Genomic DNA, 23,738 nt, shown 5'->3' with positions numbered 1-23,738 from the left:
AAAGACATTAAAACCAAAACTATCACGACTAGAGCCTCAAGATTAAAAGACTAGCCATAACTTAATGAAGTAATTTTCTTATAGAAAGAAAAAAAAAATTCTTCATACAGATTGGGGGCTTCTAAAATTCATCAAATCCAAAAAAACCATATGCAGATGCCAGCTATACGTACAGATTGAATAACCAAAACCACAATATATATCATAGATAACAGATCGAATAAGCAAAAATCTATTTTACCAAAAAAATCCAGGAAAGACATGGTTGTTACATAATTTTGAAATTTAGATAAAAAAAATTCTAATAAAGAACAAAAGCAGGAGAGAGAGCGAGAGAGACCTGTTGATCTGTGAAAAGCGAAAGTTGAAGAGAGATTTGTTTTGCGAAGGATTTAGGGTTTCCCAAACTCCTCGGATCTACGCTGTAGAGTCGAGGAACAACAACGATAAAAATGATTTCTTTACGGAAACAACACAAATATATAAAAATGAAACTTCAATCGTACTTCTCCTCCAAGCGTCACTTTGGCCTCTAGGTTTCCTTCAAACGTCGAAGTCGAAGGAGCTCATTGTTTTTGTCTTAAAGGGGGTGGGGACTCAAAAAATATTAGGAACCTTGGGACGACAAGAATTAGGAAAATCAAGGATTCAAGAAATTTTCAAGAAAACAAAGACAAGAGTGAGCGAAGAGCGAAAGAAGAGCGAGCTTCCAACATGAAGAGAGAGGAGAATAGAGCGTGAAGAGAGAAGGGAATACGAGAGAAAGAGAGAAGAGAAGTTTGACAGAAATAATAAAATAAAGGTTTGATATTTTTACAGTCGCTCGTCAAGTATGGCCAGGGAAAATAATTTATTGTAGCTCAAAGCCAAGATATTATCCCTTTAACTAGTCCAATGTAAAAATTTTAACACAAAAAATAAAATAAAATTTAGACTTGACAATGGCTGGTCTATTGTCAATACTCTCACATCCGTATATTCAAACGGGGCGTATACCGCATTACTCGTTATTTTACAAGATTCTTGTATCTAGTTCGTGAATCTCCGATCCAAATCCCGCTAATTACAGGCTCGCAGCCTCGCATCCCCAACTCCACGGACGCTCTTCTCTCGTCTTTCCTTTGTTCCAAAACACACCACCAGACATTTCCATCTTTGCTCTTCCTGTCTCTCCCTGGCTGTCCGTCTGTCTGTTTGAAGAGAAAATGGCAAGGTCCCTCTCACAAACCCTAACTAATCTTCCCCGCAATCTCTCCCCCAATTCTCGCCTCCTAACTCTCCGAACCCAATCCAACCAGTCCTCCAAACCCCATCACCTTGCCGACCTCGCCGAGCTCACCGACTCTTCCTCTTCCTCTTCCGATCCTCTTGTCCGCAAGCTCGAGGACGCCATTCACCGGATCATCGTGCGCCGTTCCGCGCCCGACTGGCTCCCTTTTCTCCCCGGCGCCTCCTACTGGGTTCCACCTCCTCCGCGCTCCTGCTCCCACGGCCTGTCCCACTTGGTGCACCAGTTGGCACATCCCTTGTCCGAGGAGGAGTCCATGGCCATCACGACCGACCGTGGCTGGCCTTCTTCTGCCTACTTCATCAAAGGTTTGATCCATTTTTTTCATGATTTTTGTTTCTGTTAGTATTTTTTTATTCCTTTCCGTGTTGGGTTTTGAGTTTTTAGTCATTTTGATTCCCGCTAATATATTGTAATCATAGAATGTTTCAAATCTACCTAAACGAAAAATAAATCAATTAGCTTTTTTTGTTGTCCATGAGGTGATAACTCTTTTCTGTGCGTCTGTTATAGCCCAAATGATACGATACCATTCTGTTAATAGGGGTGAAAATGTTGAGAAAAATGGGTTATTTTGTAACAACATGGTAACATTTTTGGTGGAAGTACTTATAAAAAAACGTTGTTGGAAGTCAAATGAATCTGTTCATGGGGATGGCGGGAGCATTGGGTGAAATAACAAGAGACTCTTTTGTGCCGTTAATGAGTGATAAGGTTAAAATTGTATCCAGTCTTTCTAAGATACATATGGTTTACGGGAAAATAAGGTTAAACCGACTGTGCTGTCAATGCATTGGATTGTGGTCTATTTTCGTTCCCAATGTGCTTAAGGGTTCAATATTTATAGCAATGGTATGGGTCGATGGATGGTTTTGCTTGCATTTGAAATTAAAAGGATGTTATATTTACTTTTTTAGTTTTGATTATTCAAGGTGGAAAGATACAATCAATGTATGATCTCCATTGATATTGTGACTCCGTGAAACATCTGATTCTGTGGTCCTCAAATAATATAATCCCTTTTGCTCCAGGTTGTGGAATGTCGTTCCTCACTTTTTCGAGTTGTTGGGGTTTCACTCTTTGATGCTGTATGTTTGTGTTTCTTTGGTTTTAAATAGTTATTGGGTGTTTACTGTAACATCAATTTTCTCTCATCCTCAAATAGTAGGTGTCTTTTGTGAGCTTTTTTTTTTACCTTAAGGTCCGAATGAATTTTACATCATCGTTTGATTCTTAAGTATTTTTTATTATTCATGTATCACTAGCAGCTTAATGTTCTTTCATCACCTTTCAGTAGTTAACTTAGGTAAAAGAAAGTTGAAATTTTGGGGAATTCATGACATTGGGATTGAACGTAAAAATTTGATTCAAATTTTATACAACTCTAATTTCGTAAGATTATTTGAACCCCTAAGCTGATTATATGTGTTTATAATATGCGTGAGGGTAGGTATGTAGCTACTGGGCCATGTTTGGATACAAAAAATGTTTGGAAATATTTGAGAATTTTGGGAATTTGTTTGATATTAGGTTTTGGGAAAGGAGAGAAAAATTTGAGCAAAAATATTTTTAAAATAAGTGTTGTATTGGAGTTTGTGAAAGTGGATAGATAAAGTTGAAAAGTTGTTTGAATATAATTTTTTAAGATTATTTTTGTTTTGGACTTTGTAAAAGTTGTATTTATTTTTTGTGTTTGAGTGATGTAACACCCCGTTTCCCTATGGTTATGAATAAAGTCATTTCTAGAAATTTCAGGGAATCAGAATGTGACTGATCTTGACTTAAATTTTTTTCTTCTTAACAAAGCACTAGATACATAAGATTCCATAAATAAATAAAGCCAATCTTTATTAAAATACTTAAATTCAAAAGAGTTTGCGAAAACACTTATTAAAATCAATCAAGTCTCATGTGCTTAACTGTAACACCCCGTTCCCGTAGCATAGAGATGTTACTAACATTCATAACATGATGCCCGGTGAAGAGATTCATATCTTGAAATACCTCATTTATTGAAACATCACTAAACTGAACATAACTATTTTTGAAACATGAAATTGAAAACATAAAGTAAAAACGTAAACTACACTAATTCTTATGGTGATTTGTTATGGTGCTTTTGGGCCTCTCCGTACACTTTTTGCTTTTCTTGGTTTTCTTGTGTTTTGCTTCTGGTGTTGGGTCGTCAATGGTGGTAGTTCCTTGTGATTAGCATGTAGTCCAGTTGGGTGTTAAGTTCAGACTGGTGATTATCGTGTTAGTGTATTGGTTGGTGACGATGGATATGTGCACAGAGGTCTTCATTGAACAGAAGTTATTTGTGTTTAGAAGGGAAAATGCTAGGTGGTGGAGAATCACTGAGAATAGTTGGCGTGTGGTGAAATACATTTCCTTAGAGCATGAAGCTTTGGGGTGGCTAGGCTTGATGGTGAGGGAGTGTGCTGCGTCTTTGGGCTCCCCAGAGTTTCTTAGAACTTGTAGAACTAGAAATGTAGTATTAATGATGCAGAGGGGTTGCAACAGCAATGGAAGGTACTTCTCCATTTCGGAATTTGGGCATGAAAAGAGGAGAGGTATGCTTGTGGTTCCAGAAGATTGGAAGGGTGAGGGGTGGAGGAAATTTGGAGATATTTTGAAGGAGTTCACGGCTCATCCCCCTGTTTCGGGTGTGAGCAACAGAGTGAAGGCACTCTCATGGTCATCGTAGGCAGACAAGCCGAAGGTGTCCAGGGGAGAAGGTAGTGCTCCTTCGCTCATGGTGGATGCCTCAAGATCGTATAGTGAGGTCCTTCAAGCGCAGAAAGTACGGCAGCAAGAAGTGAGTGGAGCGGTGCCTATCGTGCCTGAGGTAGTGTAGAGGTCGTGCAGAGGCAGTGGGACAGATGAAGAATATTTGTTAAGGGTTCTGAGTAATATGGAGATAAAAGTAGGGTTATTATTGGGGAAGAACTAGTTGGTCTTAAACGTTGCGTTAAGGGTAAGGAAGTGAAGGAGTTGGGACAGGCTTTGGGTTCCAATTATTTGGGCCAAGCTTTGGATTAGTGGGAGTTGGGTTTTAGGGAAGGGAATATGGGTCAGGCTGGGATGCAGGCTGGGCTGGCGAAGGGAGTACGGGCCGGGACGCAGGCTGGGTTGGCGAGATATGGGCCGGGCTAGGTTGCAAGCCCAAAGAAAGCCTGGAAGGTGTTTTGGACACCTCCCGATATTTCGGGGCAGAGCCTGGTTCACCCTCCCGCAACGCCGGTAAGTGCTTTAATGGCTCCCTTACCGGCACAAAAAGCTTCGACGGCCGTCGACGAGCATCATGGTGTGTCGGCTCAGTCACCTCGACGGGAGGTTATCGAGGAGGGTGAGTTGCCGGTTCAGCATGGGCCTTTAAACACCACTTTTTCGTCGTCAGTTTGTGGGTTGCCGGTGAAGGAGGTACAAAATCTATCGTGTGTGGTGGACGGAGGCACAAAAGCGTTATCTGTGCAGTCCTACTCGTCAAAGCATGGGTTCTCCCTACTGAGGGCTCCGATAGAGAAGCTGATTAGTAAGAAGCCTCTAGTTTGGTTTGTCCGTTGCCGGCTTGTGGGTTGGTGTTGGAGGATGCTCAGAAACAACTGTGTGTGGTGGATGGAGGAACAACAGTGTCTCCTGTGCAGCTTGTTTCATTGGAATAGGGGTTATTTTTGGAGATGGGTGTTTCTGAGGGGAACGTAGTGGAACCCAGTGGTGATTTGGAAGTTTTCAGTGTTATTGAAAATGTAGCGGTACCCAGTGTTGAATCAGAAGCTGTATGTGGCTCAGAATTGGCATTATTTGCTTCTGCCAGTAATGCTGAGGAGGGGGCCATTCTAACACCCTTGTGTACACTCCCGCCCAAATCTAATTATGGGAGTTCTTCGTCAAATTGGGTTTTCAAAATAGTAGAGGAAATTCAAGAGGTCATTGGGATTTCATTTGGAGGGTATGAAGAACAATTTAAGGCTCTCCTCATAGCTCTTGAGGCTAGTTATTCAAAATCAGCCTCAAAGCCGGATAGGAAGCTTAAAAAGCTAACTTGCTCCATTAATTACGATGTGAAAAAAGGGAGTGGTGGAAGGGATAGATCGAGGGGGAGGGGTAACATAGTTTTTTATGAAGCCTAAGATTTTATCATGGAATGTACGGGGGCTTAATGATCGCAATAAACGCCTTCGTATCAAAGCATTATTGCGATTGTGGAAGGGTTATGTGGTGTGTTTTCAAGAAACAAATAGGAGCTTCATTGACAGAATTTGTGCGAAGTTTATGGGAGTGTTCATATTTGGGTTGGACCTATTTGGCCTCTTTGGGAGCCTCGGGTGGAGTATTGCTTCTGTGGGATACAAGAGTGGTTTGAGTTGGTTGAGGAATGTGTTGGAGAGTTTTCGGTTGCATCTTTATTTAAAAATGTGGTTGATGGATGAGAATGGGCATTTGCAGGTTCCTACGGTCCTAACGTGGATTGGGATAGGATAATGTTGTGGGAGGAGTTGGCGGGTGTATATTCCTTATGGGATGTGCCGTGGTGCATGAGGGGTGATTTTAACACTATCCGGTTCCCTAGTGATCGTTCAGGGCACTGTCGACATTCTATGGCCATGGAAGAATTCAACGAGTTCATATTTGATCTGGATTTCATGGATCTCCCTTTGGTAGGGGGTGAATTCACTTGGTCAAATGGGCGGGTTCGGTCGAGATTGGATAGATTCTTAGTCTCTCCTTCGTGGGAAGCTAAATATCCAGAAGTAAATCAGAGAAGACTAGCTCAAGTCAGTTCAGATCACTATCCTATCCTTTTGGATTGTGGGGGTATTCACAGGGGGCGAGGGTATTTCAAGTTTGAAAATGTGGCTAACAGCAGATGGGTTTGTAGAGATGGTTAGTGGTTGGTGGTCTTCATATCAGTTTTCTGGTACTCCAAGTTACATTCTTGCAAGTAAGTTGAAGGCATTAAAACAAGACTTGAAGAAGTGGCATTTGGAGGTGTTTGGTCATATTGACAACCATAAGACTACACTGTTGGAGGAACTGCAAGAACTTGAGAATAAAGAGCTTTTGGGAGATAATTCGGAGGAGGCGTTATTGAGGAAGGGATTGGTTATGACAAATTTGGAGAGGGTTTTGTTATCAGAGGAGATTACATAGCGTCAAAAATCCAAGGCACTTTGGTTGAAAGAAGGCAATAAGTGTATGAAGTTCTTTCACAAAATGGCTAATTCACACAGGCGTAACAATGCCATCGAGTCACTTCAATCAGGCTCTCAGGTGATATCTTCTCCTTTCGAGCTAGAAAATCATATAGTACAGTACTATGAGTCCCTTCTCACAGAATCGGTTACTTGGAGGCCGAAGCTTGATGCTTTGCATTTTGAGGCAATTGATTCGCAGAGCATGAGTGTGTTGGAGAGACCTTTTGCTGAAGAAGAGAACTACAAGGTCATATCTGGCATGGCCAAGGATAAAGCGCCGGGGCTGGATAGCTTTTCAATGGGATTCTTTCAAACTTGTTGGGATATTGTAAAATGTGATGTTATGCAGGTTTTTAGCGAATTTCACTCTTTCCAAAAGTTTGAAAAGTCCATTAATACAACCTTTATTGCTCTTATTCCTAAGAAACACGGGGTTCTGATTATTGAAGACTTTTGGCCTATAAGTCTGGTTAGTAGCGTTTATAAGATAATCTCGAAAGTGCTTGCTAACCGGCTTAGTCCGGTGTTAGAACATATTATCTCCAAGTCTCAGAACACATTTATCCGTGGGAGACAAATTCTTGACTCAGTACTTATTGCAAATGAGTGCTTGGATTACAGATTACAGGAGGGAGGTTCAGATGTTTTGTGCAAACTTGACATGGAAAAGGCCTATGATCATGTGAATTGGGAATTCCTTTTATACGTGCTTGAGAGATGTGGTTTTGGGGATAGGTGGATTGCATGGATGCGCTATTGTATTTCAACCGCCTAGTTCTCAGTTTTGGTTAATGGTACACCTGTTGGTTTTTTTGCTAGTTCGAAGGGACTGCGGCAGAGAGATCCTTTATTTCCTCTATTATTTGTCATAGTTATGGAGGTTTTGAGTAGGATGGTGCAGGCTGCTGTTGGGGGAGGGTTCTTAACGGGTTTTCAGGTGGGCAATGGTGATGGTGGTATTATTGTCATATCACATCTTCTTTTTGCAGATGATACACTAGTTTTTTGTGAAGCAAAGAGTAGCCAGATCCAAACTTTAAGAGCATTGCCACTTTTCTTTGAGGCAGTGTCGGGGCTAAAGGTGAATCTAGGCAAGTCTGAGATGGTTCTTGTGGGTGTGGTTTCTAATATTCTCAGGTTAGCTAGCCTCCTGGATTGTAAGGTGTCATCTTTTCCAATGAAATATTTGGGTCTCCCGCTGGGAGCAACTTTCAAGAATAGAGCTATACAGGATGGAGTAGTGGAGAAGATAGAGAAAAAGCTGGCTGGTTAGAAACGGGTGTATTTATCAAAATGGGGCCATCTCACTCTTATCAAGAGTCCTCTCACTAATATCCCCACTTATTTTTTATCTTTGTTTCCTATGCATGTAGGAGTAGTGAATAGAGTGGAGAAACTCTTTAGGGCGTTCCTATAGGAGGAATGGGGGAGGAGAAGAAATTCCATTTGGTTAGATGGAAGACTGTATGTGCCTCAGTTGTGAACGAGGGGTTGGGTGTATGTAATTTGAGAATTTTCAATAAAGTTTTATTGAGAAAATGGCTATGGAGGTATCATTTGGAGGGGGGATCATTGTGGAGGGATACTATTGACGCTAGATATGGTGTCGCTTGGGGTGGTTAGTGCTCTAAAGAAGTAAGTGGGGGCTATGGGGTGGGTTTATGGAAGTATATAAGGAAGGGGTGGCCATGTTTTGTAAATCAAGTTCGCTTTGCAGTTGGTGAGGGCAGTCGTATCAGATTTTGGCGGGATGTGTGGTGTGGTGTCCAGGCTTTGGAAAGGGTTTTTCTGGCCTTATACCGTATTGCAGCTAATAGGGAAGCTTCAGTGGCTGAAGTGCTTATATTCTCTCATGGTGCGCATTTGTGGAATATCCTTTTTAATAGGGATTTCCATGATTGAGAATTACCTATTGTTTCAAAAATTTTCAGTTTATTATATTCCACGGAGATCCCACTGACACAGCGAGATAGTTTGAAGTGGAGATCTAATAATCACAAGTCATGTACAGTTAAGGCGTATTATAGCATCTTGACAACACAATTTGAGATTATTCCGTTCCCTTGGAAGAATATTTGGAGGTCTCGTGTGCCCCCTAGAGTAGCTTTTTTTGTATGGAGTGCAGCTCTTGGGAAGATATAGACCACGGACAACTTGAGGAAGAGAGGATGTATAATATTGGATTGGTGCTACTTGTGTAAGAAGAATGGAGAATCTGTGGACTATCTATTACTACACTATGAGGTTATAAGGGAGTTGTGGGCTGAGATCTTTCTGAGGGTTGATATTGCCTAGGTTTTGCCTATGGGGGTGGTGGATTTGTTAGGATGTTGGTCAAAGTTGCAAGCAAGTGGCAACAGTGTGGAAGATGATTCCGTTGTGTATTATGTGGTGTATTTGGACGGAAAGGAACACGCGTTGCTTTGAAGATAAGGAACGCACAAGGACTGAGTTGAAGAATTTTTTTCTCCACACTCTAATGTGTTGGTTTTCCACTATTGTATTACATGGGGACAATGTTCAGGATTTTCTGTCTTTAATTTTTCGCTTTTAGAATGTATTTAGGAGTTCCTTTGTATACGTCCCGTGTACAAGGACTATGCCTATTTCTTTCATATATATAATATCTCTCGTTTTATTGATTAAAAAAAAAAAAAAAAACCTTATTCCTTTCTAAGTCTTTACACTAGACCTATTCCTGGCCCTCCAGCTCTGCATTCTCATACTCATCATCTGTGATAGTTAAACATAGAAGAAAATAGAGAAACAAATAAAAATGACTCGAATACTTAGTAAATAGCACATTATACTGTAAAATACATCTTAGCCTAGCATAGACTTAATTTTTGAAAGACTCTTCATAATAGACATATATCATCACAGATTTACAATCATATTGTAACATAACTTAATTTATCATTAGCTTAATTTCTGAAAAACTTTACATACATACATACATATATCGTCATAGATTCACATATCATATTTATTCGTCATTAACATGAGCGGAATTATACATAATCATGGCAAACATGTAACATGAATGCATCAATGACTGGCTTCATGCATTTTCTAACAACCATACATGACTTGTTTATCTTGTATTTTACTTAACATATGGTGAACCACGCTTAGGTCCATGGCACCGTCTTAACATAACTTGTGGTGAACACGCTTAGGTCCGTGTCACCATTGACATATGGTGCACTGCGCTTATGTCCGTGGCACCGCTTATCATAACTGGTGGTGAACACACTTAGGTCTGTGTCGCCCTTAACATAACTTGTGATGAACATGCTTAGGTCCGTGTCACTCTTAACATAACTTGTTATGAACACACTTAGGTCCGTGTCATCCTTAAACATAACTTGTGATGAACACGTTTAGGTCCATGCTATCCTTATCTTAACTTGTGATGAACACGTTTAGGTCCGTGTCACCCTTAAAACTTCTCATCTTTCTTAATGCATGAGAAGTTTGTTGGACTTCATGAGCTTTTCTATCATGGCATATACTTGTACATAGCATAACATAACATGATATGATATAAGGTGATCTAAACATAAACAATCCATGGCATACATGATCTAAGAAGTACATGAACATGACATGACTTATATGATCTACATACTTCATGACATTACATTGTATGGCATACATGCGATTTCATGACATATCATCCATCAAATCGCAATCCATAATAGCATAACATACATAAACTCACTTACATGCATATCATTATAATTCACAAATCACAATCCATAATAGCATAACATACATAAGCTTGCTTACATGCATATCATTATAATTCATTGAACATCATGAAAGGGATCTAACCTTGACTTAGCTCGTAGCATAGCGTAAACAAACATCACATTCTCATATATAATTAGAACATTTACAGTACACATGCAATTATATGATTATACTAATTACCTTTTAGTGCTGCTTCCTGATTTCCAACTTGTGGCGCGTTACCTATAGGAGGTACTAGATGTTACTAATTTCCTAGCAAAACGTGTCGTAATACTCTACGTAATTAAATACGTATAATGGAATTTAACTAAAACAAAGGCTCCATAATATACTTTAAAATCCTTTAAATACCTTTTATAAAAATTGTGTCTATAGGCTCATAATTATTCAAGTAGATAAAGCCCATGTAAAAGTAATGTTTTTTTGAAAAAATAACCAGCCCAATAAAATCACTAAAACAGTATAGTGAGATCAAGCCCAATTTAAATACAAGACCATTTAAAGTAAGCCTAGCACTCTATTTGTCTTAAGGATACACTGGTCGTATGGGCTTAGGGCCCAAGGGCTCATTATGAATCAAAGGATTCCACAAAAATCAAAACACACGGGACAACAGAGGGATAGCCGTGTGATAGCAAGGGACTCACCGAGAGAGGGACTGATGCGACGGCGGATTTGGGTGTTCAAGGGTCGCCGACGACGCAATTGGGAGGTCTGTTAGGGACTCCGGTCTTGTCCCTAACACTAAGGTCTACGAGCTTGCCTTGGTGAAGATGATGACCGAGTGATCTTGTGAACTTGCTTGGCCTTCCACAATGGGATGATGTTTGAGTGATGGAATGATGATGCACTTGGGTAGGCTAAGGTAAATCAATGTGGGTGGCTAGACTTGTTCTTGAGTGAGGTGCCAAGATGATGGAATGGGAGTGTTCTAAGAGATGATTATGGGTGTTTGATGCAATGGGGATGGCTTGGGGGTTGCCCTTGATGTTTGGGCCACTTGGATGGTGATTAGGGTAGGAATGGTGAAGTGTAGCTAGGGTTTTGTGAGCTGGCTAGGGTGGATTTCGAGATTTGGATGAGTTGGCTTAGGATTGGAGTTTAGGATGATGCTAGGGTTTGGGAATGAGATGGAAGAGTGAGGTTAGGGTTTGGTGGCTAAGGAACAACTAGGGTTTCCGGAGGGTAGGATGGCCAATTAGGGTTTGGAGTGTAAGCAACTAGGGTTGCCGAATTGGTGTGGTGAAATTAGGGTTGGCAAGTTGGAGGGAGTTGGCTAGGGTTGGGTAACTTGAAAACAGATATGGAAAGATTGTATAATGGTGGGAGTCTTCGAGGGAAGAGGGAAGTTTGAATTTGAATTAAGATGACAAGTCAATAGTTGACTTAGAGAGATTGTAGGAAGAGTGATTTAAGGAATTGAAGAGGATTTGCAATTCCTTAAATTAAGGGATTTGAATTTGAATTTGAATTTGAATTTGAATTTGAATTTGAATATGGGAAGAGGATGGAGAGATTTTAGGGGTGTGATTTGAATGAATCAACTTTCCTAAAATTAAGGAAGTTGACTCAAGAGGGACTCTTGATGGATGGCTAGGTAAATGGATGATGGAGGCAAGACTCCTAAAAGGAAAGAATCGCCTTATGGAGTCTTGAGGTGGTCGGCTAGGGCTTATGTGGATGATGGGCTAATTATGGTAAGTGACAAAGATGGGAAGATGGGAGGCAAGATGGGTTCAGCTAGGTCAATGGTTAAGATGATGGAGTTGGCGCCTAGGGTTTTAGGGAAGTGATGGGGTAGCCGAATATGGTGAGTGGAAGATATATGCTAGGGTTTTATGGAGGTGATGGAGGCAATGTAATTTATGGAAAGTGTACTAGGACAAACAATGAAGTGGTCGACTATGGGGTATGGAATGGATCAAATAGGTGAATGCGTGGATGAAGGCAATGAAGAGTGGATGAAATTGGAAGACAAGAGATGGAATGGAAAATACTCATAAGATTAATGGATTCTTAGGGATTCATGAATTGCACCCTAAAGATAAAAAGAACAAGATAAATAGATTGAACCACACCTATTCATGAATTGCAAGGTGTGATCCTCTCTTAGGGGATTCACGTATTGCACTGCAAAGAGCCCAAGTGCCTTAGCGCCGAATGGTGATCTCAATAACAAAATAGTCTACCTACTAGGGAATTTACCAAAAGATATCAATGCAAAGCCTAAGGATCCTATTTATAAGGATTACAACTTGGAAACTCCCAATAGATCCATTGGAAAATAAATAATTAAATAAAAATAAATAATAAAAAATAACATAGCTGGCATGGGCCAAGTTGACCCATGGCATGCATGAGCCCATGGGTGGGCTAGGCTGGTCCATGGCATGGGCCATGGGTGGGCTAGGTTGGCCCATGCCATGGGCCATGGGCATGGCTGTGGCATGTGGCTGACATGTCCTTGGGTTGGTCTGGGCGCTGGCATGGCTGGCATGGCCCAGGCAGGGAGCTTGGGGGCTGGGGCCCGCGCGCTGGGCATGCTTGCTGGGCGCGCCGTGCTGCGCGCGCTTGCCATGCTGAACGGGCTAACTTGGTCACCAGCCTCCTTGGGCATCCTGTGCATGTCAAGGCAGGGTCAATGGCATGCCCGTGGGGCGGTTTTGGGGCTGTCCAACCTTGTCTCGACATGGCTAGTGGCTTGGCCATGGGCCACAACACATGGGTTCCTACCAAGGTCCCTGTGGTGGCGCGACATTGAAAGAGGAAGAGAGAGAGTTTAGAGAGAGGAACTATCAACATCGACAGAAATAGAGGGAGGGGAGGGTGGCGGACAACAATGGCTTACCGGAAAGGAGTGGCTCAACAGGGTTGGTCTGGTTTGGTCAGCGATCTCTGTGGCTGCCGGGAGGTTGTCCGACGTTCCCTGACGTGGTTTACGGTGGCTGGGAAGAATGTAGGGCTGTTTTATTCTTGGTAGGGAGGAAAGGAAAGACGTAGAGGACTTATGGGTCACGCACGCAATGGAGGAAGGAAGGCTCACTATCGGTGTGCTCAGTGGTGGTTTCCTGTGAGGTAGGTGTCTCAGTTGGTTTTCTCTGTCTGCCAAGGCTGCTATGGTGGCTAGTGTGTATAAGGTTTCTTGTGTTTATTTCTGGAGGTCTCGGGGTGGGTTTTATAGGCAAGGAGAAGGAGTATCGTGGATCTCCTTGGATAGAGTTTGGAGTTTGGTAACCCATTAGGAAACTTATTCAACTAGGAGGTAAACACTGAGGCTTACGGGTGAAGATAGTGGAAGAAACTCACCCATTCTAATAAAATCACTATTTTAAAACATATCTTAAATTTAGTAATAGTAATAATAATAATTAAAATTATTAACCAAATAACTTATTAAAACTGAAAATCATAAAACATAGCATGTCATAAACTGTCTAAGCCTTTGCCTCACCTCCCTAGTCCAAGTCCTGTCCTGTAGTTCCATCCTCATGAAGATCATTACTTAGGGTGGTTAAAATATAAAAACATACAAAAATGAGTCAAATATTCAATAAGCAACACATCATACAGTAGACATAATAAAACAAAAGGTTTCTTGAAAAACATGCATACTCATTGTTGCATACGTAAATAACATGAACCTAAACTGTGTATGAAATGGTTTAGTTTTTCTTTTTCTTTTCACTTGTCATAGGCTGGTATCCACTGTTGACCCGTTAGGGTTAGTGAATTTAAGTAGATTCTGATTCCACCCATGGCCATGGGATGTGCATGTGAGAATATTTATGAAGGTGGAGTTGCAAGACAGGACTTGGCCCAGAGAGACGTGGCAGAGGCCTAGGTCATGCATAGACCTTTTAAGTTATGATTTGATAGTAACAAAGTTTGAGAAATTTTAATAAATGCTTCCGCTCACTCTCTTTTATGATTTCGGTATTTTGAACGATTTTATTTATTGTAAGGAATCTTTGTACCTGACGCTTCATTTAGAATAAAAGAAAATTATTAAGTCAATGAATTTCATCCTTGCCAAAATTTTGAAAAGTCCCTAAATGCTACTTTTATTGCACTCATCCCAAAGCTAGTAGGTGCTAGTGAATTGAAAGATTTCCGTCCCATCAGTCTGGTAGGCAGGATTTATAAAATTATTTCAAAGGTGTTAGCTAATCGAATGAGCTTGGTGATGGATAAAATCATTTCCAAGCCTCAAAACGCCTTTGTACGTGGCCGGCAAATTTTAGACTCAGTTTTGGTAGCGAATTTGTGCTGGGATTTTTTGATATATATATTGAGGAGGTGTGGTTTTGAAGATAGGTGGTGCGGTTGGGTGAAACATTGTGTGTCATCCGCTCGGTTTTCTGTTTTAGTTAATGGGGAACCCTGTGGATTCTTCTCGATCTCGAGGGGCTTGAGACAAGGGGACCCGTTATCTCCCTTTCTCTTTGTTGTAGTGATGGAGGCCTTGAGTCGTATGGAGGAGGCAGCGGTAAGGGGAGGTTTTATTTCTGGTTTTTCAGTGGGCTACACTATCTCCGATGCTTTTTCCATTTCCTATTTATTGTATGCAGATGACACTTTAATTTTCTGTGATGCTGACAGTGGACAGTGGATAGTTGCAAGCTTTAAGGGCTGTTCTTTTGTGTTTTGAAGCTGTCTCGGGCCTTAAGGTGAATTTGGGAAAATCAAAATTGGTCCTGGTAGGGGTGGGGACAATATCAATCATCTAGCAGGTTTGTTGGGGTGCAAGGTGGTCTCGCTTCCTATGAAATACCTTGGTCTTTCTTTGGGAGCCTCTTTCAAAGCAAAAAACATATGGGATGGTGTTGTAGAGAAGGTAGAAAAAAGATTGGCGGGTTGGAAATGGCTCTACTTATCAAAAGGGGGGAGACTTACTCTCATCAAAAGTACCCTCTCCAATTGTCCTACTTATTTTTTATCCTTGTTCCCTTTACCGGTGGGAGTGGCAAATCGGATTGAGAAATCGTTTAGGGCTTTTTTGTGGGGTGGTATGGGGGAAGACATAAATTTCATCTAGTGAGTTGGCAAAAGGTGTGTTGTCCGAAGGAGTTGGGAGGCTTGGGGTTGCGTAGCCTGTCTTTTTTTAACGAAGCCCTCTTGGGGACCCCAAGTGGTTGTGGAGATTTCAAATAGAAGAGGACCCACTGTGGAGATTGGTTATTATTTGGAAGTATGGTTGCGATTGGGGGTGTTGGTGCTCCGAGGAGGGCGGGGGTACCTTTGGTGTAAGCTTTTGGAAATTATTAGAAAGGGGTGGGAGGAGTTCGTAAAACACTAGTTTTGAGGTGGGAGTGGGGACAATAATCAGTTTTTGGTTTGATGTATGGTGTGGCGAGAGTGCTTTATTTATTGTTTTTCCAAGTGTTTTCAGATTGGCTGAAAATCAGCAGGCCACTGTCTCAGATGTAATGTGTTGTGCCATTGGGAATGTTCTGTGGAATTTGATCTTATCTAGGAATGCGCAAGATTGGGAAGTGGATGAAATAGCAGGTTTTTACAGTCTTTTATATTCCAAGAAGTTAGGAGGAAACAGGAGGGATAGATTGTTGTGGAAACATTCAGGGCACAAAAAATTTTCTGTTAAGTCCTTCTATAAAGAGCTGGCAGCTCATCAGCCCATTCAGTTCCCTTAGAAAGGTATTTGGAGAGTTCCCGTACCCCAAAAAGTCTCTTTTTTCACTTGGACTGCTGCTTTGGGAAAAATTCTGGCTGACAATTTAAGGAAACGTGGAATGATTGTGATGGAGTGGTGTTATGTGTAAAAGCAACGGCGAATCAATTGAGCACCTTTTCTTGCATTGTGAGGTGGCGAGGGAGCTATGGACGGGTATTTTCAGCCAAGCCGGGTTGTCTTGGGTCATGCCTAAGAGTATGGTGGAACTTTTAGCATATTAGAATAGGCACCATCATTGCTCTCAACATGGAGGATGGTTCCTTTGTGTCTATTATGGTGTATATGGACGGAACGAAACGAGAGATGCTTCAACAAGAAGGAGAGAAATGTGGGGGAATTATGGATTTTTTTTGTGTGTTTTCTTTAGTCCAACGGTTGGCTGCCATTGTACTAAAGGGAGGGAATGTTCACGAGTTCTTGTTTTCTTTTCAGCTTTCTAGAATGTGATTAGGAGTCTCTTTTGTATACTTCCTGTGTACATGGGCGTTGCCTAATTTCATTCAATCAATAAAATTTCGTACTTATAAAAAAAAAAAAAAAAAAAAAAAACTGCCTCCATATTCTTCAAGTGTACAACCTCTTGAGCTAAAGTGTCCATGGTTGCCAATGGCCACAACTCTCAGCCTGCTCAATTTCTACAACTCTCAGCCTGCCCATAGAAATTGAGCTGGTAATTCTGCTGCTCCTATCAACAACACAAACTACGGAGACCCACCATTATCAAGAGCTCTAATGATTTAGATTCAGTGAAAAATCAGTTAAATACCCCATGGTCGACTTCAATTCATAAGAAAATAACTAAAAGACCAAAAGTGAAGAAGTATTGACAGATTTAACTGACTTCCAGCAGAAATAACGCGTGGAGATTTTTTTTTTTTTTTTTTTAAGTAATCAAGAAGTTTTATTCATATTAATAGGCAAAGCCCAAGTATACAGGAAGTATACTGTGAAATACCTATCTATAATGTACAACAGAAAGAAGAAAGTCATGGACATTGAGTCCATTACAAACAATAGCCCCCACCCAAGAAACAAAGTTTTAAACAAAGTTAGGGATTTACCATTATCTAATCTTAACGTGATTTAAGCTGTGGATGTAATGTTCCTCACACTGCTTTTTCTTTTTTGGTTCTAGGTGGATCTCTTCAGCCAGTGGAAGTAGAGCCAATATCAAATAATAAGTCTCAACCTGAGGATGACGAAGGATGAAACGTGTTTTATACTGGCATTTGGAGTGAGTTTTTTTATTTTTATTAGTTGTTTTTTTCACCTCATACTTAGAATTATTTTTTGATGAATAGAATTTTAAAACTGCTAAAATTAAAGTAGAATTTTAAAATTTTAAAACTGCACACCCTGTAATAATCATAAAATTAGTTTAAAAATCAATTTGCAACTGAACCATATTGGAGGAAGAGATAATCAAGGGTTGGCACTTGGTTTGACTAGGAAAACCAGTTCAACTAAGTGAGTGTAACACCTTGTTCCCCTAGGGTTATGAATAAAGTCATTTCTATAAATCTCGGGGGAACGGTGTGCTACTGACATTGACTTTAAAATTTTTCTTCTTAATAAAGCCCCTGATGCAAAAGATTCCATAAATACATAAAGTCAATCTTTATTAAAATACTTAAAATCTAAAAGAGAGTCTGTGAAAGCACTTATTAAAATCAATCAAGTTTCACGTGCTTATCAAGAATGACTTATTAAATTGAAATCATGAAATTAAGCATCTCATAAACTGTTTAGGCTTCTGCTTCCTCCCTGGTCAAGTCCTATCCTGCAACTCCAACTCCATTCTCATAAAGATCCTCACTTAGGAAGTTTAAAACATAAAACATACAAAAATGAGTGAAATACTCAATAAACACATCATACAATAAACATAATATTAACATAGGGTTTCTTGGAAAACATGCATACTCATAGTTATATAAGTAGATAACATGAACATGAACAAGAACTTGATCTGTGCATGAAATGCATTAACTTGTCTTTCACTTTTCATAGGCCGGTACCTACTGTTGATCCCGTGAGTTAGAGTTAGCGAATCTAAGTAGATAAAGTCATGACTTTTCATAAATATCTTGATGCATATGTCATGCAACTAACATGAAATTCATGCATAAAATCATGGCATTCATAAATATATCATGTCAATCAAAACCATTTCATTCATGACTTGGATATGTAAAAAGGGGCTTCCAATGGAGGGGTACATGTATAATACTTTTACAAAAGACATGTCGTTTACCGTACATATGTAGAAGGGTATGATCATGCTACTTACCTCGTAGCGATAATCCAATATTTCCGGAGGGCGATTGATTACCTATAAAATATGCAAGTAAGTTTCATAAATTTCTAATTAATTACGTACTTTAAAATTAAAACTCGAAATACTAAAATAATCTATATTTTCCTAAAGCCTAAAATCCTCAAAACCCTTAAATTAGGGGTGTAAACGGTCCGGTCCGGTCCGGTTTCGGTCCATCATTTTTTTTGGACTAGACCGAACATCCATAGGGACCGGACCGGTAGGTATCGGTCCGTTCGGTCCAGTTTAATTATTTTATTTTATTTTTTTATTTTTTTGTTTTCAAATAAATTAATAAAAAAATTATTTAAATTACTAAATTAAAATTAAGTGAATTATTAATGTGGATTATGTAACTAATTAAAAAAATAATTTACTATAATTATATTTATGATGTTGATAGTTACTACTTACTAACGTGTCTTTTGGATTCGAAGATGAGTTGATATGGGTTGTGAATAGTAGTGAGATGGGTTGTGAACAGTAGTGAGATTTGTGAGTTAAAATTGATGAATAGTAGTGAATAGTAGTGAGATGAGTTGAGATGGGTTGTGAATCCAAACCGGACTTTAAGACTCTACTCTTTAGTATGCATAATTATTAATTGTTAGGGTGGAGATTGGTTTTGGAGCTAAAAATTTGAGAAACAGTGAGTTCACTTGACTGTGTTCGACCAGGCGCTCGAGTGAAGATCTAACCGTGAGTTCACTCGAGGTGCGCTCGATAGTGGGTTCGAGCAAAACTCAACCTATGAGTTCGCTTGAGTCTTGCGACAGTGGGCTCGTGCGAGACACAAACCCCAGTGTTCGCTCGAGCCACTCTTGACACTCCGCTCGAGCCAATGTTAATGAATATCAAATAATTTTATTGTACATATATTATTCATACTTGCTTGCAACTTAGATATTTAAAAAAAAATTACTTAATTATTTTAATTAAGTGTAAATAGTAGAGTATATATGAATGTATGATGTATTAACTATTTACATATAATGACAAATTATATAGGGGTTCGGTCCAATTCAATCTGGTCCGGTCCAAAATCGGTAGACCTCGGGACTGGACCAAATGTCATCGGTCCACATATTTTGGGATCGAGACCGACTGGTCCATAATTCAGTTTGGTCCTGACCGAATTACTTACAGCCCTACCTAAAATAGTCTAACCTTCCAAGGGCCCAAACTCTCATAAATCAATAGTCCCCATGAAACACATATAAAATAAGTCCATGTCCCTGGACCATATAAAATTTCATAACCCATAACAATATACCATACCAGCTCGTACAGCACCCTTCGGTCTATGCTATCTTAGAGAGAAAGAGAGACTAACGTGAGAGAGAGAGAAAAGTGAGAGAAACTGAAAGATAGAGAGGGGCTTGACATTAAGAGGAAAAGAGAGAGATTACCAAGAGACAGAATGGAGGCTTACAGGGTTGTTGTTTTGCCGTGCTTGGAAGAGTTTTGCCATGCTTGGAAGAAAGGGTTGTGCTCTGTTTTTCTTTCTTAAAATAGGGGCATCATCAGTTGTGTGTAGAGGAAGAGGGCTGGTTTTTGGTGTGGTTGTCTATGTAGAGGAAGAGGGCATCATCAGTTGAAATTGAATACGTTCAGGGGCTTGGAGTTCATAAATAAATTGGGCCCTAGTTCTCCTGGGTGTGGGTCCATTTGGTCCATAAAGATTAATCGGGCTTTAATCCAGTTACTGAGCTCAATAAAGTTTTAATAAACCATTTAAATAAATCCTAAGCCCGTGACCTATTCAAAACAAACAATCTGATAAATCTTGATTGGGCTTCCCAAAAATATTAGCCTATTAATACCATGTCAAAATCAACCACTACACCTTAACGGGCCTTAAATTAACTTTTGAACTCTCAGGTCTTTAAAACCCCTAATTGACCTCAATAATTATTGTTCGTGGATATATCCAGGAGGGCCGATTAAACCTAATTTGGGCCTGATAAAATTATCCATGTTATATCCTAATAATATTGGATTGGCTCGTTACAATGAGAGAAAGATTGAGGGAGATATATTAGATTGCTTTTTTAAAAAATGTTTGTATAATATGCTTTATATCTGAGAATAAAATGAGGTAAAAATGTCTACCTATACGACATATGCCACTATAGAATCCACTTTCCATTTATGAAAGCCATTTGAAAGCTATAAATTTTCTACCTGAGCCAACTTCTTTCTCTTCCCTATTCCAGCAAGGACAAAAGAGGTACTGGGACTAGTCTTCTATTTATGAACAATACCAATCTACCCTATTAGCAGTTAGCAAGCAATTTGTGGTGGTTGTGCAGGGTTTGAGCCGTTTCCACCGCCTCTGATTGGAAGAGGCAGGTTCCCCCATTGCAGGCAGCATCAACTACACTTGGAGCTTTGATGAGGCACTCTATTGCTTGAAGGTTCCGAAATAGTGTAAACAAAATGCTTCAAATCATTACTATTTGACTTTGACTAGGCTAACGTTAGATCTCCCATAGAGATGAAATGGAATAAATGGTGAAAAGATTAGGAGTCAACACCTTTTGATATGGGAATCAGTCAAACAGCATTACGAGTCTAAGTGCGGGATCAAGATTGAAAGGCAGAAGCTTGGTCCAAATTTCCTAAAAGATTTAACTTATTATGATTCGTCTGGGATAGTCCAGCAAAGTGCAGTTTATTGAGAACAGAAATGGACAAGAGGGATGGAATAGCTTGTGGTCGTCTAACAAAAATGATTTGTCATTTACACTGTCAAAAAATTGGATCATGGAACTACTATCGAGATTGACGTGGGCGGAGGCACATAGTTGTATTAGCACCATTGCCTATAAGTTGTAAGCACATCAATTTTTTGAATTCCCGAACATACTGCACACTCCACATATAATTTATAAACTCTAAAACAAGGATTCAAACATGTAGTTGATTTATTTATCACGAAAAAAATTGATATGCCAGTTTTTTAGGGTTTTGTCTTAGAAAACCTCTAGAAAATACTTTTGGATTGAGAAAATTTCAGTTTAGTTTATTGGGGTTTGTAAAAGTAGTGGAATTCATTAAAAATATGTTTAGGAAAAACAATTGTGAGATGTTTTTTTATAGTTTTTGTTAAAGTTATTTTTGGTTTTTGTGTTCCTAGTCACTGAAACGGAGGAAATTGTAGATGAATTTGTTTGTTAGATACCAAAAATTGTTTTGTTGTTTAAAAGATGTTTTGATTTGAAGGCGAAAATCTAAATAATTAATTCTAAATTTTTTGGCCACTTTAGGAAACAATGATCCCCATTAAGGAGATAGGAGGAATCTACCAATTTTGGACCTAATAGAACGTGTATAATTACCCCTACCATTCGAAGATCCGTGAGGTTTTGCTAAGAAAATACTATGATAATTCCACCATAGAGTGCTGAAATGTGTTGCTCCTGACGTTCCACTTGAAATTTGGGTAATGTGAAAGGAAAATGATTTACCCAACATTTTTTACAACACTTAACACAACTATGTTTTAAATGAGGGGTAATTTTGTAAAATGTGTTGTGTAGGTATCATTGTTTGAATAAAGTTTGAGTTATGGACTCCTACGAATTCCTATGTAAAGTGATCTTCCACATTTCTAAACAAACAAGTCATTGTGAATTCCACTATACAGCAGCTTTTTCCATCACACATTTCTCCCACAGAAGCTCAAGGAGTCCAGACGACACCAATCTACACGTTGGCATCCCCACAAGTTGTGAATGATACTACCGAGCTCATGTTCTAGTATAGTTTCATGAAGCCAACCTTCCATTCTCTGAGCAGATTCCACTCCCCAATGTATTTATCTTCCCTATTCGACCCCGCTTTATTCTAGCACGGCTAAAATTATTAGTTTTTGACTTGTAGTTGACAGAACAAGCCACCCTTTTCAATTCTCTACCACCTCTTAAGGCCTAATTTGTTGCTGGGAACCACCTTTTCTGGGGTAGTGGCTAGGCTTCAATGGCTATAAACGGAGTCATTCAGGGCCCGCACACAATACCACACAAAATGTCTGAAATTCTTCATCTTCTGCAACTTTCTGAACTCTCCTGCTCCATTCCTTTAAAAATATCTTTATCCACCAGGAATCTAGGTCCTGCAATGTTACCCAGATCGAACCCAACCACCAAAGATAGTTCTCTCCTTTCCTAGAGTTCATATCCCCCCGTGTCATTCCCCCCACCTACCGCACCAAAGATAGTTCTCTGTGCTCTAGCATTCAAGTTTTCTTACACCAGTGTTCGTAATCTGAAATTATGAGTGTGATTATTCTTTTAAACTTTTTTGGGATACAGAAACTCGAGTCTTCATCCTCTTTAATGACTGATAACATTTGAAAGATAAATAGTCATATTTGCCATTGAGGTGCAGCAACTTTCCAATGAAAGTTTGAACTATTTAGCTTTACTAGGAAATAGTTTTGGGTCAAAGCTGTGAGCTAATGAATAAACTTGTTAATTATGGGAATACTTCTTCATTAGTAGCTTTTGGGTTTGATTTATGCATTACTCGTGTTTGATTTAGGAGGGGAAGGAGATAAAATTCAATTAAAGACCTTGGATATGCATGACATATATTAGCTATGTGGATATGCAGGTTCATCCAGGCGTGTAAATTACATGTGGAAAGAAGGATAAGAGAATGCAGAAACTGTATTAGCACAGACCTTTTCGTCAATGGGAGGAGCTGTACAGATCATGCATCTTGTTTACCAAGCCACGAATAATTTCGCTTCATAGCAAGTTTTTAGTAGCTGAAAACTTACACACTCCCGTGTGTTAGTCAATAATTAAAGCTTTCTACTGCAATCTATGTGATCTGTACTATCCCCCTTGGTAATTATCCTTTTTATGATTTTTCTCTCTCTTCTTTTTCGTTGCTCTGTTTTAGGTTTTCGTGTATACAAGTTACAGTTACCGCATTGGCTTTTCAGTGTTTCTCACACTACTTTCGCTTATATTGGAAAAGTTGAATCAAGCACGTATCGAAGTAATCTTCAGTCGTTGAAACACTCCTCTCTCCGTTTGCTCACTTTCTCAAATTATATCAAATAATTCTAACGAGAAATGATAGTTATAGTCGTGGGTGTGTAAATGTTGTGTAATCACTTTAAAAAAGTAAATAAATATGGAACATATATGAAAAAAATGAATTTTTTAATAACAGATTTTACTTTTTTTCAAAGTAACTGCACGGCGTTTGCGCTTTCCATGATTGTATATAACATTACTCAATACTAACGGAGTAAAAGAAAACAATAAAAGTGAAGAAGACAATGTGATGATAAAATTTCTAATTTCAACTAATAAATGTTTTATTATATGCATTAAAATTTGACAGTTATCAATTAAAAAGAAAAGTAAAACAAGCAAAGGATCAACAGTAGAACCAGTAGCACAATCTTAGGAGTCGTATATTTATTGAGTGTAATTTATAAAATCTTGGCATTTCAGCGTTGTGGTTTTT

The 23,738-nt window shown here is 39.4% G+C and overlaps 1 protein-coding gene across 1 annotated transcript; it reads left to right on the top strand.

The window, feature by feature from the left end:
• The first annotated feature begins 977 nt into the window (after nt 1-977).
• Nucleotides 978-23,265, top strand: LOC121265766. Its single transcript, XM_041169440.1, has 3 exons — nt 978-1,596; nt 17,070-17,168; nt 22,869-23,265. Exons 1-2 carry the CDS (start codon nt 1,206-1,208, stop codon nt 17,141-17,143), a joined length of 465 nt encoding a protein of 154 aa, XP_041025374.1. The 5' UTR covers nt 978-1,205; the 3' UTR covers nt 17,144-17,168; nt 22,869-23,265.
• The last annotated feature ends 473 nt before the right edge of the window (nt 23,266-23,738 follow it).

Source organism: Juglans microcarpa x Juglans regia, chromosome 1D, assembly GCF_004785595.1.
Source record: "Juglans microcarpa x Juglans regia isolate MS1-56 chromosome 1D, Jm3101_v1.0, whole genome shotgun sequence".
NCBI lineage: Eukaryota > Viridiplantae > Streptophyta > Magnoliopsida > Fagales > Juglandaceae > Juglans > Juglans microcarpa x Juglans regia.
Note: the sequence above shows the minus strand (reverse complement) of the source record. Positions and strands in the feature narration are given on the sequence as shown.